The sequence below is a fragment of the Acipenser ruthenus genome, unplaced genomic scaffold (assembly GCF_902713425.1).
Source record: "Acipenser ruthenus unplaced genomic scaffold, fAciRut3.2 maternal haplotype, whole genome shotgun sequence".
Classification (NCBI taxonomy): domain Eukaryota; kingdom Metazoa; phylum Chordata; class Actinopteri; order Acipenseriformes; family Acipenseridae; genus Acipenser; species Acipenser ruthenus.
Genome location: NW_026708267.1, coordinates 53,742 through 72,221, shown reverse-complemented (window position 1 = coordinate 72,221; position 18,480 = coordinate 53,742). Strand labels below are relative to the sequence as shown.

The 18,480-nt window shown below is 43.5% G+C and overlaps 1 protein-coding gene across 1 annotated transcript; it reads left to right on the top strand.

Moving 5' to 3' along the window:
* Positions 1–3,137: 3,137 nt before the first annotated feature.
* On the top strand, positions 3,138–18,092 carry LOC117394578 (transforming growth factor beta-1 proprotein-like). The gene is made up of 7 exons (XM_033992899.3): positions 3,138–4,722; positions 10,139–10,317; positions 12,238–12,352; positions 12,448–12,525; positions 13,498–13,651; positions 14,862–15,015; positions 17,848–18,092. The coding sequence occupies exons 1-7, from the start codon at positions 4,386–4,388 to the stop codon at positions 18,004–18,006; spliced, it is 1,176 nt and encodes a 391-aa protein (XP_033848790.1). The 5' UTR covers positions 3,138–4,385; the 3' UTR covers positions 18,007–18,092.
* The last annotated feature ends 388 nt before the right edge of the window (positions 18,093–18,480 follow it).

Genomic DNA, 18,480 nt, shown 5'->3' with positions numbered 1-18,480 from the left:
TCTGATCGTGTTGAGAGTGTGTTTCATTCTCTTGCACTCTGTATGACAGACCCTCTCTCTCCCTTCTCCCTGTACCTCAGTTTTATATCAGTTAATCTGTGGTGTGTTGGGTGTCTCTTATAATTTGTTTCTGAGTGTCGGACGTGTCTCTCTCTGATCGTGTTGAGAGTCTGTTTCGTTCTCTTGCACTCTTTGCTGTGTCGGGGGAGGGGGGGGGGGTTAATCTGTGGTGTGTCGGGTGTCTCTCTCTGATCGTGTTGAGAGTGTGTTTGATTTTCTTGCACTCTTTGTATGACAGACCCTCTCTCTCCCTTCTCCTCGCATCTCAGTTTTATATCAGTTAATCTGTGGTGTGTTGGGTGTCTCTTATAATTTGTTTCTGAGTGTCGGGCGTGTCTCTCTCTGATCGTGTTGAGAGTGTGTTTCATTCTCTTGCACTCTTTGCTGTGTTGGTGGGGGGTGGGGGTTAGGGTTAGGGTTAGGGTTAGGGTTGGGGGGGTCTGTCATACAGAGTGCGAGAGAATGAAACACACTCTCAACACGATCAGAGGCAGCCACAGAACACTTGGAAACATAACATAATTTAATATTGAAGCAATGTCAGTGTTTTTAGCCACTGTTTAGATCAAATGAGTCGACTCCACTGTGCAAACACTACAGTCTGTAAGACAATGCAGCTCTGTACGGTGGTTTTGCCACTTCACGATGTAAAAACCGTTTATGTTTTGTGTGTGTGTCGTTGTTTAATTGCTGTTACACATTGATGCGTAGCGCCTTTCAGAATTATATTTCTCTTTGTGTTCGTTAGTTTGTAAAGGACATTTTGTACATTCCTGTGTCTGTGTGTGAGTTTTTATTTTTTTTGTATAAACGTACAACTTTTGTACTGTGTTTATTAAAAAATATATATATTCGTATTAAGCATGGAGCAAGTGTGCTTAATTCATGACAAGTGTGCCTAGTTTTACAATCCGTCTGTGAGGAACTTTGAATGCCCTCCTAGTAAACTCAGCTCTCAGTGTGTGCTTTGCATCTCTTTGTGTGTGGAATACAAAAAAGATGTGTCCGAATGTACCTTTTAAAGCGAGTCAGGTTGACATTTGAAGCTGAGTATAGATTCAGTTCATTACATTGGGGTTATCCTGCTGCAGTTTAATGTAAAATAAAACCTAAAGGTAGCGCTGTTCGGTTTTAAGTTTTTGGTATAAATAATATACCACTGTTCACTGTTTGTAACTGTAACTGTACTCCTGCTGCCTGTCTCCTATTGCAAAACCCCCCTTTGAAATCAGATCTGCGCCTCACTGTTAAGCACACAGTAAAGAGAGAGTGTGTGTTCTGTAGATGGTATCCTGTGTTTCTAGAACATGGCTGACTAGCTGCATAAATCTAATTCGTTTCCCCCTTGGTTTTTCCCTTAATATTGCATTGTGTAAACTAGTTGCAGGTAGATATTGAGAGAAACTTCTAGTGGAAATGTTTGCCACTGAATTTACACTGAAGACACTGAGAAAGACTTCTAGTGGAAACGTTTTCTTGTCGTTGAACTTACCAACTTTTAGTATTTACACATTTTTGAGGTAGGCAATAAAAACAAACACTAAACAGTTTACACTAAAATAGTTTATATTATAAAAATAATGTAGTGGTTGCGATCCGGTCACAGAAGTAAAAAAAGAAAAAGAGACAGAGATAAAGAAAGATAGAAAAACACTTGGCTGATTTTTTAAAATCTCTAATTCAGTGGATTACCAGACAAATACTACGGCAAGGTGGGATTCATACAACTGACGGTTTACTTAGTTTCTATTTTTGGTGCATAGTATTTTCTGAATGCTTAATAAACAGCACTTTAACTGGCTGAGAAGAGTCTGCTTTGTACTTGAAATTGCAGGGCTGTGCGACTAGAATTACACTGTAACTGTAACACCTGTGTTTGAAAAAAAAAAAAAAAAAAAAGTTATTCTCTAGCGCATTAGGCCTCAAGCACTTCAAATCGCCTTTAAAAAACACAAAAAGCCATAAACCTGACAAGGAAATGTGTTTCTCGTACAGATACCAGGAGTACCCAGTGCCCCCCCCCCCCCCCCCCATCGGGGCAGGCTGTATAATTACAGCCTGCCTCAGAAAAAGCAGCAGTAATGTAAAGAAAAATACATGCAAAAAAAACAGCTGTCCTCATAAAAATCTAACCCTAAAATGGCTGAAGGCGACATTTTTCTCTTCCCCTTTATAAAAGTGGATTTTCGCATGCCATTTTTGCAGTCCCCCGTCCGCACGTCAAACGAAACAGATTCAGGTAAATCAAATATTTCCAAACTTGAACTTGTATATATATATATATATATATATAAAAAAAAAAAAACATTCTGCACTCTTAAGTTATTATTATTATTATTATTATTATTATTTATTTCTTAGCAGACACCCTTATCCAGGGCGACACAAATACATTTCAAGAAGTTCCAATGCTTTTAACTTAACCCCCCCCCCCCTCCTCCTCCTCCTTTCCCCCCTCCCTCCCTAACCCTTGATCATCCCTCCCTACTTCCCTTCTGCGTTCAGCATTTCTGCAAAAGATGGATTGTTTATTCTAGTTATTATTATTATATGTTTCTGTGCCATTAGGGGGCGCGGGAGGTGATGGGTGAAGAGACTGTAATCAGTGTATTAACTGTGTCCTGTTATTTATTTATTTGCTTGTCAGACGCCTTTATCCAAGGCGACTTGCAGGTGTTACAGGGCTAGATTGATATTTAAATACACTGTAGTTTACAGTAAGTGCAAATAATAATACTACTAAAGTATGAAATAGGATACAGCAAGTTCCACTAACAGAAACCGCGCTTGCAGGCAGGCAGGCAGGCAGGCAGGCAGGCAGGCAGGCAGGCAGCGAGTCGGTTTCAAGGGCTGTTGAAAGTTTAGCTGCTGATAAGATGGACCGTTTGATCGTTCTATCAACATCTCCTGGTTCCTGTCAGTTATATGTAGCAAAGCTGGCGAAACGGACAGGAAAAACACACACACACAGGAGGAGGAGACCAGACTCCTTGGGTTAGTGAGGCCAGCTGAAACAAGAGGAAGAGAGAGAGCGAGAGAGAGAGAGAGAGGGAGAGGGAGGGAGAGGGAGGGAGTTAGCTCGCTAGCTAACAACCAAACCACAATAAAACTGAAGCTCATCTCAGAGACTGGAGGGAGTGTACGGAGATCTGTTTCAAAAACTTTTAGCTCGCAGCTTTTTTTTTTTTCTTTGAAAATTTTGACAATCAGTTATACAGAGAGAGAAACTAAGGGAACCGGATTTTTGTATTCTTATTAATATTATTGTTATTATTAAATTGTGTGCCTGTGTGCTTTTTTTTATTTTTTAAGTACTTTAACTTTTTGTAAACGAAAATCTGGGATGAAATGAGATTTCTGAAATAGGGGATTATAAAAGTGGATTGTGTCTTTTTTTTTTAATTTACATTATTTTATTTTATTTAGTTTTTTTTTTGGTTGTTGTTTTACACAAGAAAAAGTCTGCAGTTGCCGGTCACGCTACTGAATGAGGAAGTGGAAACTGAAGACATTGTGCTTCAAGCTTCTGTTTTTCTTTCCATTCAGTTCTGTTTTTGCTCCACTGTAAGAGGCGAATCAGTCTTTCCTTTTTTTTTTTTTTTGCAATCTGGTGTTTTTCTTTTAAATGTTTTGGTGTTCTTGCAGCGCTGGGTATGATCACTGAATGAATGAACGATGTTGGGAAGAATACCCAGTCACTCCAACATCCAGTGACCTGTTTAGTTTACGAAAGTTTAGTGACTTTTTTTTGTGATTTTTTTGTGAATAATACCATTTTTTTTAAAAATAATTAATTTTATTCTAGATGGTGGAGGAATATAATTAAAATAATACATATAAAGATATATCTATATATATATTATAAAAACTATATAGTTTTTTTTTTTTTTTAATCCACGGATACATATAATTTCTAGAAAACTCTCTGCTGTTTTTTTTGTTCATAATTATCCTTATTATTAGAATTCCCTGTATATCACAAGGGCACCTGATTATTATTAATTTTTTTTTAACTAAGAAACAAAGAAAAGAGGCAATTTGAGGACTTGGCGATTTTCTCAGAACTGCGAAAAGAAACATTTTTAAAACTTGGTTAAGCAGTTCTCATTATCATCATCATCATCATCATTATTAGCATTCCATCAATTTTTTTAAGACTTAGAAAGAAAGAAAGGAAGGAGCTGTCTTGACAGTTTTCTCAGAACTACGAAAAGGAAAAACTTAAGGAAGCAAGGTTAAGTAGTTGTGCGATCTCCCTTCCCCTCCTCGCGCGCACACACACACACACACACACACACACACCCAGTGGAGAGACACAGAGAGAGATGGAGCTGAAGAGGTTCCTGCTCCTGTGCTCGGCTCTCCTCCAGTTCCTGCCCTGGACTCTCTGCATGTCCACCTGCAAGACCCTGGACATGGAGCTGGTGCGCAAGAAGAGGATTGAGGCGATCAGGGGCCAGATCCTCAGCAAGCTGAAGTTCTCCAAGGAGCCCGGGAGCGAGAGCGAGGAGCCAGCCGTGCCCCAGGAGATCGTCTCTCTCTACAACAGTACCCTGGACATGGTGCAGGAGAGCGCCCGCGAGCAAACGGAGAGCGCCTTCCAGGAGAACCCGCAGGAGGAGTACTTTGCAAAAGAGGTGCACAAGTTCGTCATGACCAGAAGTAAGTCTCTCGCTCGGATCATTCCAGTGGCATAGGTGTAGAAACAATTTGAATACTGAGCTTGATTTAAATCAGTTCTTAATTCCATCACACACACACACATCTAACTCCGCATTAGAGTTAGTGTGAGGTAAGTGTGCTGTCTCTCTCTCTCTCTCTCTCACTCTCTGTTTGTTCTTAACCCTGTTCAAACTCTGTAATAGACTATAATAGTTTGTTTGCTTATTCTGTTTAATTTACCTAGTTATTTAGTTAGTATATGTATGTACCCTTTACACAAGTGTCCCATAGTACAAACACAGCAAAGTGTGATAAAGCACAATGTTAGCCTGGCACAGCATTGTAAAGCACAGAGAGGTCTGGTAAAGCATAGGGAAGCATTGTAAAACACAGAGAGGTCTGGTAAAGCATAGGGAAGCATTGTAAAGCACAGAGAGGTCTGGTAAAGCATAGGGAAGCATTGTAAAGCACATTTAATTAATGAAGTGGAGTTCTAGACTTCAAGCCAGGACTGGGTGCAGCAGCAGCAGGGCTAGTGTGAGTTTCTAACCCTGCTCAAACTCCTGGCTCCTGATCATTTCAATATTAATAATAATAGACTTCATTGAGGGGAGCTCTATACCCCAGGACTGGGTGCAGCAGCAGCAGGGCTAGTGTGAGTTTCTAACCCTGCTCAATCTCCTGGCTCCTTTTCATTTCAATATTAATAATAATAATAATAATAATAATAATATACTTCATTGAGGGGAGTGAGTTCTGAGCCCCAGGACTGGGTGCAGCAGAGCTAGTTTCTACCCCTGTTACTTAGGTAGTTCATTATTTAAAAAAAAAAAGTACAGTTCAAAACTTACAAGAAACCTTATTTTTTGTGCTAGCTGTCACTGCTCCGTGTCCCCAGAGGTTTGTGAAACTGAGCCACGTCGATTCCCTCATCAAAGTTTCCCCTGGTAATTTTGCACAGTAATTATGTAGTTCCCAAGCATTGTGCCTCACTGTGAATTTATCAATCGGCTTCTGTTTTCTGCAAAACGCTGATGAAGGCAAGAGTAGAAACCTTTTTAACCTCAACAGAAAATCCCTGGCGATTTATTTTTAATTTTTTTTGGTGTGTTTTGTTTGTGTAGTTATGGTCCTGTTATCTACCCTTAGAAATGAATGGACTCCTTCCTTCCTTGTACGCTGAAGCGAAATGTAGGCACAGAGACCTGCTGCTTACCATAGTCGTGTGAAACCAGGGAAATCAAATCAGAGTGGAAGCACAGCAAAGTGTAATAAAGCACAGTGGAAGCATGGTAAAACTTAGGGAAGCATTGTAAAGCACAGAGAGGTCTGGTAAAGCATAGGGAAGCATTGTAAAGCACAGAGAGGTGTGGTAAAGCATAGGGAAGCATTGTAAAGCACAGATAGGTGTGGTAAAGCACAGGGAAGCATTGTAAAGCACAGAGAGGTCTGGTAAAGCATAGGGAAGCATTGTAAAGCACAGAGAGGTATGGTAAAGCATAGGGAAGCATTGTAAAGCACAGAGAGGTCTGGTAAAGCATAGGGAAGCATTGTAAAGCACAGAGAGGTCTGGATAAAGCATAGGGAAGCATTGTAAAGCACAGAGAGGTCTGGTAAAGCATAGGGAAGCATTGTAAAGCACAGAGAGGTATGGTAAAGCATAGGGAAGCATTGTAAAGCACAGAGAGGTATGGTAAAGCATAGGGAAGCATTGTAAAGCACAGATAGGTGTGGTAAAGCATAGAGAAGCATTGTAAAGCACAGAGAGGTCTGGTAAAGCATAGGGAAGCATTGTAAAGCACAGAGAGGTCTGGTAAAGCACAGGGAAGCATTGTAAAGCACAGAGAGGTCTGGTAAAGCATAGGGAAGCATTGTAAAGCACAGAGAGGTGTGGTAAAGCATAGGGAAGCATTGTAAAGCACAGAGAGGTGTGGTAAAGCATAGGGAAGCATTGTAAAGCACAGAGAGGTCTGGTAAAGCATAGGGAAGCATTGTAAAGCACAGAGAGGTGTGGTAAAGCATAGGGAAGCATTGTAAAGCACAGAGAGGTCTGGTAAAGCATAGGGAAGCATTGTAAAGCACAGAGAGGTGTGGTAAAGCATAGGGAAGCATTGTAAAGCACAGAGAGGTGTGGTAAAGCATAGGGAAGCTTTGTAAAGCAGGTCTGGTACTTTATCTGTTGTAGCTTTTCAGATCCCCGTGTCATAGATTTATATATATGTTGGTCTCTCTGTCATACACCCTGCGTTGGTTATTTCATGGAGGGCGAGTTCAGCTGAGCTTGCATGTGATTCATTTCCTGCACGATGCACAGCTATGGCCAAAAGTTTATCATCCTCCTGTAGAAATAACAAATTTTGATTCATAAAGTGGAATGAAACCTGCTTAATAATGTCACGTTTTACACACCGCTTTGTAGTTTTCCATATACTTAACGAAAAACTGACAGTAATGTGACATTTAGAAATCTAACATGAAATACTACTGTACTACTAGTATGGCTTCCGGTAGACTTTTGCAACATCATTTGCTTTCGGTTTCTTTGTTTACACAATGTTAAATAAAAGATTTAAGTTATGTTCATATATATATATATATATATATATATATATATATATATATATATAGAGAGAGAGAGAGAGAGAGAGAGAGAGCGAGTGAGAGATATATATATATTTATATATATATATATTTTTTTTAATGATGTCTCAATCCTAAAATTATAGGTGATGCAAAACTTTTGGCCACAGCTGTTGGCTAGGCTGTGTCTCAGCATTTCCTGTTTCGCATTCAGTTGAGCTTCCCTTGTGAATCCAGTGATCCACGCACACACTGCACAGCAATTAACCCTTTTAATGCCTGGAAAAGACTTCTAGTCATTGAAAAGACACTGTGAAAAAGAAAAATCTAATCGAATATTCGATCCCTCACACTTTAGTTCTGTAGTTCACCGAGCGGTTCTTGAATGAAGTGTGTTTTATAGCTGGTATTTTAACAAAACGATTCCTCTTTTAAGTTTCTTACTGGGCATCATACATCAGGACCATCGCGAGTATCGTGATAGATACACATCGTATCGCGTTAGAGACTCTGGGATCGGGGTGGCACTCCGTATAACAACACCGCTTCTTTGAACCCTCCAGGAATTCAGCTCTCCCTCCTCCCTCCAATTAAATGATAGCCCTGTCTGCCAGCTTGTTGCAACAAGAGCCTCTAGGTTTATTGTTTTACTGTAAAGGCAGAGAGAACATGTAGGTGGAAATTAAGGTAAGAGAGGAAAACGCCTTGCAAAGCATGTGTGTGCGTGTAGGGCTGTCCGACCACGCAGGGCTTACCTATGCCTTACCATTCTTTCGCTGGGCTTTATCACATTTTGTTGTGCTTTTACTATGGGACACTTTTATAAGGGTTAGTTTACCATGGTTTTGTTTTTTTTAATATGCTTTACCATACCTCTCTGTGCTGTATTACACTTTCCTATGCTCCCCTTCCTCCCTGCTCCCCTTCCTCCCTGCTCCCCTCACCCCGTCTCCTAGATCCCCTCCCTCCCTGCTCCCCTCGTTCCCTGCTCCCCTCGTTCCCTGCTCCCCTCCTTCCCTGCTCCCCTCCCTCCTTGCTCCCCTCACCCCGTCTCCTAGCTCCCATTAACAGCAGACACAGTAAACACAGAGGACAGAGTCTGGGGTCACAGCATCACAGAGAAAGAGAAAAGTATTGTGTTCTGTACACCTCTCTCTCTCTCCATCTCTCCTCTCGTTCTCTCCCCCTCTTTCTCCCTCCATCCCTCCCTCTCTCCCTCCCCCTCTCCCACTCCCTCTTCCAGGTCTGTGAAGTGTTGCCAAGATTCAAGTGTAATTAAAGAAAACAAACCATTACATGTAATCATCCCTTCTATTTTTTTTTTTTTTTTGTTAAAACACAGTCTGAAACACAGTAACATGGATTGTTTTACTGCATAAATAACTTGGAAGATTCTCCTGTTTTGAAAAAAATCATTCCAGGTGTTTTAGTTACAGGCTGCTGGCAGTGGTGTTTTTTTAACCCATTATGTAGAAAATATATTTTTATTTTTATTTGATACATTCTAAATCAATATGCTACCATTCTGAAAGTTTTCAGTCTTTTAGAAGTGTAAAAAGACAGGCGTCCAGTTTTCAGGACAGTCAAGTTTGATGTGCCCTTAATCAGACCAGTGAACTTTCACACCAGCTATGAAGCTCAACACATAGAAAATGGAGAACACAAATACATTTTGGGGGGCTTTACAATGCTTCCCTATGCTTTACCAGACCTCTCTGTGCTTTACAATGCTTCCCTATGCTTTACCAGACCTCTCTGTGCTTTACAATGCTTCCCTATGCTTTACCATACCTCTCTGTGCTTTACAATGCTTCCCTATGCTTTACAATGCTTCCTATGCTTTACCAGACCTCTCTGTGCTTTACAATGCTTGCCTGTGCTTTACCAGACCTCTCTGTGCTTTACAATGCTTCCCTATGCTTTATCAGGCTTTCACTATGCTTTATTACACTTGGCTGTGTTTTTACTCTCTTCAACATAAGAGAGAAGGATAGGGCACAGGATATAATTACCCACTGCAAGTTTTATAGCCCAGGAAGAAAGAGAAAAAAAAAAAGTGTGGTGTTACTTTTTTTTCCTCTATTTCTGTCTTCCGATAAGTTTATTAGAGGAAACTCTCCAGGGGGGGGCAGGGGGGGTTGTAATGGTGTCTTACATTCCTGCTTCAGCTCTGTGAGCACACACCCAGGAGGGGTGGGGGGCCAGGAAGGGGGAGGACATGTGTTTTTAATTTAACTGTGACACAGAGGAGAGCTCCTACACCTCTTCATTTAAACATTCAGTACAGAGAACCAGTCCAGGGTCCTTATACAGGGAAATACAGGACCAGTGTAATGTGCTGTCTGAGAATTATCGAACAGTGAAACTCCACGATAGCGCCACGGTCGCATCGAAATGGGCAGCCCGTTTGTAAATGAGAGATTAGAATCGGAAGAGCTACCCCACTACAGTATAGTTACTCATTATTCACTGATGAAGGCACTAGAGCCCAAACGCTGGTCTGCTTGACTCAGTTTAGTTTCAGTAACGCTGATGAAGGCACTAGAGCCCAAACGCTGGTCTGCTTGACTCAGTTTAGTTTCAATCACACTGATGAAGCCACTAGAGCCCAAACGCTGGTCTGCTTGACTCAGTTTAGTTTCAATCACACTGATGAAGGCACTGGAGCCCAAACGCTGGTCTGCTTGACTCAGTTTAGTTTCAATCACACTGATGAAGGCACTGGAGCCCAAACGCTGGTCTACTTGACTCAGTTTAGTTTCAATCACACTGATGAAGGCACTAGAGCCCAAACGCTGGTCTGCTTGACTCAGTTTTTACGGTTGTGTCTGTTTAGATTTCTTTTTGCCTGAAGACCAGTCGAAGCAGGAGACCTGCAAGCAGCTGTTCTTCAACATGTCTCAGATGAGGAGGAACATCTCGAGCGAGGCCCTGATTCACTACGCAGAGCTGAGGCTGTTTGTCAAGCAGTCCACCATAGAGCCCAAGAAGGAGCAGAGAATAGAGCTGTACAAGGTGAGGGGACTGGGGGGGAATGGGAAGGGACTAGGGAGGACTAGGAAAGAATGGGAGAAAGTAGGAGGATAATGGGAAATGCTGAGCAGGTTTGGGGGAGAGTGTGAGAGAGGGATTGATTTTGAGAGGGTGGGGGAAATGGGACAGACGGAGAGAGTGGGGGAGGATGGGAGAGAATGGGGGAGACTGGTAGACACTGGGAGAGAGTGGGAGAGAATCGGATAGAGTGGGAGATAGGGGGTAGAGAGTGGTGACTGGGAGAGAGTGGGGGAGACTAGGAGAGACTGGGTGAGACTGGGAGAGAGTGGGTGAGACTGGGAGAGAGTGGGTGAGACTAGGAGAGTGGGTGAGACTAGGAGAGAATGGGTAGAGACTGGGAGAGAGTGGGGCAGACTGGGTAGAGACTGGGAGAGAGTGGGTAGAGACTGGGAGAGTGGAGGAGACTGGGAGAGAGTGGGGGAGACTAGGAGAGACTGGGAGAGAGTGGGGGAGACTGGGAGAGAGTGGCTAGAGACTAGGAGAGAGTGGGTGAGACTGGGAGAGAGTGGGTGAGACTAGGAGAGAGTGGGTAGAGACGGAGAGAGTGGGTGAGACTGGGAGAGAGTGGGTGAGACTAGGAGAGAGTGGGTAGAGACGGAGAGAGTGGGTGAGACTGGGAGAGAGTGGGTGAGACTAGGAGAGAGTGGGTAGAGACGGAGAGAGTGGGTGAGACTGGGAGAGAGTGGGTGAGACTAGGAGAGAGTGGGTAGAGACTGGGAGAGAGTGGGGGAGACTGGGAGAGACTAGGAGAGAGTGGGGGAGACTGGGAGACTGGGAGGGTTAAGAAGAGATTGGGACTGAGAAAAACAGCTGCAATTTGAAACTAGATACCGTGTTGAACACCCCCCAGGTGCTGTAATGGGAAGCCAGGCCTTTATGTATTCAGTTTAGTGAGGTCAAAAAGTTACGTTACAGTTCCACTCCCTGGAATAACATCTGTTTCCAATTTTCCTTCCACTTGCATGTGTCCCCTTAAAACTACTGGCTTGTGTTACTTAAATGATGGGGCATTTTCAACACAACTTAATAATAAATGGAGGGGGAGAGGGGGTGGAAAAAAAGTATTGAAAAGCAAGGAAAATCCATTTCTTTGTGACAACAGACGTACGATTACACAAACAACACTGCCAGCCCAAGCTGCTCTGCTTTTCCTCAGACAGAGAGAAAGGAGGCGGGGCTGGCAGAGTTGAAAGGTCACATTGTCACATGATTTGAAAGGACTCAGGAAGACTCTTCTAAAAGCTGCTCCCAGTAAAAGCACAGTAAAGTGTAATAAGCACTTTTACCAAACATTTATAAGGGACACTGCCTTGTTGAACTGAGTGTTGACTTGTAGTGTACCGACTCACCATCGCGATGCTTTCTTTACACGCTATATCTAATAGAGGTCTGTATCATTTGTATTGTGATACGAGACCACAGCCGCACAGCTCGCTGTCATTAAAGAACTACAGCTCCCATCATCCCTCACCATTGCCAGCAGACGAGGAGGCATGCTGGGAACTGTAGTTCTAGCTAGGAGCGTATTGTTCACAATGCTTTCTTTACACGATATTTCTAATAGAGGCGTGTATTGTGATACAGCAGCACAGCTCACTGTAGTTCACCGAGCGGTTCCTGAATATAAAGTGTGTTTTACAATATGAATACGAACTCTCCCTGTTTCATAAAATGTTTGTCTTTTAACAAAATAGTCCATCATTAAATAATAATCTTATTTTGCATCATAGAAGAAGTAGACTGTCAGGACCGTCGCTTGTATCGTGACATGCAGGTCGCGATACGATGTGTATCGTGATATGTATCGTATCGTGACCCGAGTGTATCGTTACCCTCCCTGAATGTTAACCCCATTCCCTTTCCCTCTCTCCCTCCTCCCAGGGCACAGGGAATAGCTCCCGCTACATCGACTCCCGTTTTTTAACTCAGCAGGACCTGACTTCGTGGATTTCTTTCGACGTGACAAAAGCCATCAAGGAGTGGATGCAGAGCAGCGGTGAGCGGCGATGACTGATGACCGACTTACTGTTTTGCTAGCTGCGGTTTCTTGCAATGCAATAACGTATCTGTTGTTTCTCGTTCCTCCTGCAGAGGAGGAGCAGGGTTTTGAGCTCAAACTGCACTGCCCTTGCGGGGCTCAAGCTGAGACCTTTAAAGTCACATTTTACGGTGAGTCCTATTGTGTGTCATTGTGTATTGTGGTGTGCAGGGGGAGTCACGCAGTCAGGGGAGTGCAGGGGTCCCCGAGGGTCTCCCCTGTAAAGGCACGGCCGTGTGGTGTGCAGGGGGAGTCACACAGTCAGGGGAGCGCAGGGGTCCCCGAGGGTCTCCCCTGTAAAGGCACGGCCGTGTGGTGTGCAAGGGGAGTCACGCAGTCAGGGGAGCGCAGGGGTCCCCGAGGGTCTCCCCTGTAAAGGCACGGCCGTGTGGTGTGCAGGGGGAGTCACGCAGTCAGGGGAGCGCAGGGGTCCCCGAGGGTCTCCCCTGTAAAGGCACGGCCGTGTGGTGTGCAAGGGGAGTCACACAGTCAGGGGAGCGCAGGGGTCCCCGAGGGTCTCCCCTGTAAAGGCACGGCCGTGTGGTGTGCAAGGGGAGTCACACAGTCAGGGGAGCGCAGGGGTCCCCGAGAGTCTCCCCTGGTAAAGGCACGGCCGTGTGGTCTGCAAGGGGAGTCACACAGTCAGGGGAGCGCAGGGGTCCCCGAGAGTCTCCCCTGGTAAAGGCACGGCCATGTGGTGTGCAGAGGGATTCACACAGTCAGGGCAGCGCAGGGGTCCCCGAGGGTCTCCCCTGGTAAAGGCATGGCCGCGTGGTGTGCAGGGGGAGTCGCACAGTCTTGGCTGGTTCACGTCCTGTCTGTGCGAAGTCAACAATCTTCGCTGTGGATTCCACAGGGAGCATTGGCTCTAGCGCTGGGATTAGGGAGGCAAAACTCTAGGGACTGTTTCTCCTGATCGCGCTACAGCGGCCCCTTCCGGCCAGGTGCCCAGTGACATCTGCAGGGCTGGTCTTTGTCCTCCAGAAGCTGGTAGCTCGCTGACATCTGCTCTCGAGTTCCTGGGTGTAAAGAGGCTTTGTCATGGAGAAAAACTGAAGCAGGACCCTTTTTTATTTTTTGTATGACGTTACATTTTTCCGCAGGTCTTGAAGACGTACGCGGGGACCGCCGCTCGATCGCCGCCATTCAGAACTATAAGACCCCCCACATCCTACTCATGTCAGTCCCGCAGGATCGGTCCAACCCGCCGGGATCGTCCCGGAGCAAACGAGACGTGGCGTCGCAGTCCTGCCTAGGGTAACCCTTTCTAAACGTTTCCCACAGTGACAGCACAGCACAGTAACAGCACAGCAGAGCACAGTGTAATACAGCACAGTGTAATACAGCATAGCACAGTGTAATACAGCACAGCACAGTGTAATACAGCACAGTGTAATACAGCATAGCACAGTGTAATACAGCACAGTGTAATACAGCATAGCACAGTGTAATACACCACAGCACAGTGTAATACAGCACAGTGTAATACAGCACAGCACAGTGTAATACAGCACAGCACAGTGTAATACAGCACAGTGTAATACAACACAGTGTAATACAGCATAGCACAGTGTAATACAGCACAGTGTAATACAGCACAGTGTAATACGCACAGTAACAGCACAGCACAGTGTAATACAGCACAGTACAGTGTAATACAGCACAGTGTAATACAGCACAGCACAGTGTAATACAACACAGTGTAATACAACACAGTGTAATACAGCATAGCACAGTGTAATACAGCACAGTGTAATACAGCACAGTGTAATACGCACAGTAACAGCACAGCACAGTGTAATACAGCACAGTACAGTGTAATACAGCACAGTGTAATACAGCACAGTGAAAGCACAGCACAGTGTAATACAGCACAGTGTAATACAGCACAGTGTGATACAGCACAGTAACAGCACAGCACAGTGTAATACAGCGCAGTGAAAGCATGGTAAAGCATAGGCAAGCATTGTAAAGCACAGAGAGGTATGGTAAAGCATAGGCAAGCATTATAAAGCACAGAGAGGTATGGTAAAGCATAAGGAAGCATTGTAAAGCACAGAGAGGTCTGGTAAAGCATAGGGAAGCATTGTAAAGCACAGAGAGGTCTGGTAAAGCATAGGGAAGCATTGTAAAGCACAGAGAGGTCTGGTAAAGCATAGGGAAGCATTGTAAAGCACAGAGAGGTCTGGTAAAGCATATGGAAGCATTGTAAAGCACAGAGAGGTCTGGTAAAGCATAGGGAAGCATTGTAAAGCACAGAGAGGTCTGGTAAAGCATATGGAAGCATTGTAAAGCACAGAGAGGTCTGGTAAAGCATAGGGAAGCATTGTAAAGCACAGAGAGGTGTGGTAAAGCATAGGGAAGCATTGTAAAGCACAGAGAGGTCTGGTAAAGCATATTAAAAAACAAAGCCATGTTGAACTCTGGTAAATGCACAATATAAACTAACTCCTCTCTGCCCGCACAGCTCCACAGAGAAGAATTGCTGTGTGCAGCCTCTTTACATTGACTTCCGTAAGGATCTGGGCTGGAAGTGGATTCACGAGCCCAAAGGATACTACGCCAACTTCTGCATGGGGCCCTGTACCTTCATCTGGAACGCAGACAACAGATACTCACAGGTAACAGGGACAGGGTCCGGATTATACTGTAAATATATGTTTGTATGTACAGTATGTGTATTTGTGCGTGCGTGCGTGTGTGTGTGTGTGTACAGAGACTCACAGGTGAAGCTTGCTGTATAACTCAATGCGTTGGGTGTCTCTTACTCAATAAGAGATGTTATCTCGTGCAGTTTGTTATCTTGTGCATACCTCTGTGCTTTACAATGCTTCCCTATGCTTTACCACACCTCTCTGTGCTTTACAATGCTTCCCTATGCTTTACCATACCTCTCTGTGCTTTACAATGCTTCCCTATGCTTTACCATACCTCTCTGTGCTTTACAATGCTTCCCTATGCTTTACCAGACCTCTCTGTGCTTTACAATGCTTCCCTATGCTTTACCAGACCTCTCTGTGCTTTACAATGCTTGCCTGTGCTTTATCAGGCTTTATTACACTTTGCTGTGTTTTTACTGTGGGAAACTTTTACTGTATAAGGAAAGAAAGATAGACATCAATCCATGCTGGTCTGTAGGAGTGCCAGCACTTATATATATATATATATTTAAAAAAAAATAAAAAAAAAATCCCTTGATCCATTAGCTGGTATCTTGGGGAGTTTCCAGGACGTTTATTTGCTATTAAAATCAGCTTAGCATCCCCAGTAGGACAGGGTTGTACAGAAAGCATTGGGGCTTTCCATGCTGTCATCCAGGATTCACATACGAGTGGGGTGGCAGCTGTGCCATAATTACCATGGAGATCGGCATTAAAACCCAAATTATCAGCTTCCTCCTCGTGATGCATGAGTCGCTCTCTGATTTATTTTAAAAAGAAACCGTTTGAACAATCCAGTTCCTTGTGTACCTTAATATATATGTGTGTATATAATACATGGATGAAGGCTATATTTGCATCCTGAGCCATTCTAAAAATAAATAGGCTTAATACCACAGTAGTGATGTCAAAAAATGATAATTCCTCTAGAGGAAAATATACTTGAACTTTGACCCATTCGACTCCTCGAGACCATCGCTTTCAATTCAAACACATCATGTCTCGTTTTCAATCACTCGACAACACCCACAGTACGGAAATGTTCATTAATGAGCAACACAATGAGAATACGTTAAGAAACAAACAAACTGGTGCATTCGTATCTCAGAGAAACGCATAACGACACAGAACGTCTGTACAGCGCTGAAACACTACGTTTAAAAAAACCAACTGTACTGCTGAACCTCGTCTTCTTTAATATCAGCATCACAAGAGTATCCATGGATTATAAAAAATAATAGACGGGCCTCTTCAGTGAGTCACAGGAAAACAATTCCATCTCGGGGTTCTGTGACAGTTTAGAAACCCCACCTTCGCTCTCATTATTATTATTATTATTATTATTATTATTTATTTCTTAGCAGACGCCCTTACCCAGGGTGACTTTCAATCGTAAGCAAATACATTTCAAGTGTTACAATACAAGTAATACAATAAGAGCAAGAAATACAATAACTTTTGTTCAAGCAAAGTACAAGTGTGACAAACCACAATTCAATAATACAGCAGATAATAGTGATAGTGACATCAGGATATGATTAAATAGTGATAGTTACATCAGGATGTGATTAAATACGAAGTACTACAGGTTAAACACTTGGCAGATTACAGTATTCTGAAGTACAGGATTAAATGCAGTAAAATAGGGGGCAGATAAGAGCAAAATAAAGCACATTTACATGAAGGGTGATAGTGTCCCAGGATACAAACAGAGGAGTTCTACAGGTGCTGTTTGAAGAGGTGAGTCTTAAGGAGGCGCCGGAATGTGGTCAGGGACTGGGCAGTCCTGACATCTGGGCAGTCCTGACATTTATGACGTCACAGAAACCCTTGATGGAATTATTTTCCTGTAACTCACTGAAGCTCCTCTATTATTCTCTCTCTCTCTCACTCTCTCTCTCTATATATATATATATATATATATTTAGTTGCTCTTATCTGCCCCCTATTTTACGGCATTTGATCCTGTACTTTAGAGTACTGTAATCTGTCAAGTGTTATTTAATCTGTAGTATTTTGTATTTAATTATATCCTGATGTAACTATCACTGACACTGTTATCTGCTGTATTATTGAATTGTATTTTGTCACACTTGTACTTGCTAGAACCAAAGTCATTGTATTTATCTTGCTCTTAATTGTATTAATACTTGTACTGTGATTCTTGAAATATATTTTTGTTGACTGTGATTTAATGGAGAATTACTCTGGTTAAAACTGACTCATTTATACCGTTTAATACGTTCAGTTTTCCTGCAAACCTGCAGACTGTATTTATCGATTCAGTGCACTTGGTATATATATATATATATTTATTTCTTAGCAGACGCCCTTATCCAGGGTGACTTACAATTGTTACAAGATATCGCATTATTTTTACATACAATTACCCATTTATACAGTTGTTTTTTTACTGGAGCAATCTAGGTAAAGTACCTTGCTCAAGGGTACAGCAGCAGTGTCCCCCACCTGGGATTGAACCCACGACCCTCCGGTCAAGAGTCCAGAGCCCTAACCACTACTCCACACTGCTGCCCTATATATAAATAAATCAATCAATCAATCAGTCTATTTTATATAGCGCCTTTCATAGTGGACCACCATCACAAATCGCTTCACAAGATACAGTAAAAAAAAACAATGCATAAAACACTAAATACAGTGATAGATATAGGTGCTGAAGCCACAATGCAACAGGCAGTGTGCACTTGTACTGTTTGATCAGTGAATCCTGACACTGATCTGAGTACTGACTGTGACCCCCCCCCCCCCCCCCACCCTCTCTCCCCTCAGATCCTGTCTCTCTATAACCATCACAACCCGGGAGCATCCGCCCAGCCCTGCTGCGTCCCCCAGGTCCTGGAGCCTCTCCCCATCCTCTACTACGTGGGGAGACAGCACAAGGTGGAGCAGCTCTCCAACATGGTTGTCAAGTCCTGCAAGTGCAGCTGAGAGAGTGAGAGAGTGGGGGCTCCAACCCGCAACCCCTCCCTGCACCCCCCACCCCAAAGACTGAGTGTGGGGGGGGGGGGGGGGGAGGCTATATCTAGCATCCTTATTTATTTATAAAAACCATGAGGAAAAATGGGCATGGTCCAATGATTTCATTGCAGGTACGTCTGGACTCAAGTTTGCAAACCTGCAGACTGAATTTAGTGATTCGGTGGACTTGACTTGATTTAACTTGAGTGGCTGACTGAATGGCTTTTCTCAAAAGCAGATGTCAAACCTTTTTTTTAAAAAAAATTTGCTCGCTGTGAATAGTATATATATATGTTGCTGGATCCATTACCGCAAGTCTGTGTGTGTGTGAGCTAACTTTTAGTCTGCAACTTTCCTCCCAGCCTCGTGAACCACTGTGTCCCCCAGCCCCTTTAAACAGTGCGTTTTTTACATTTTATTTTACCCATCACAACCAAGGAGCAG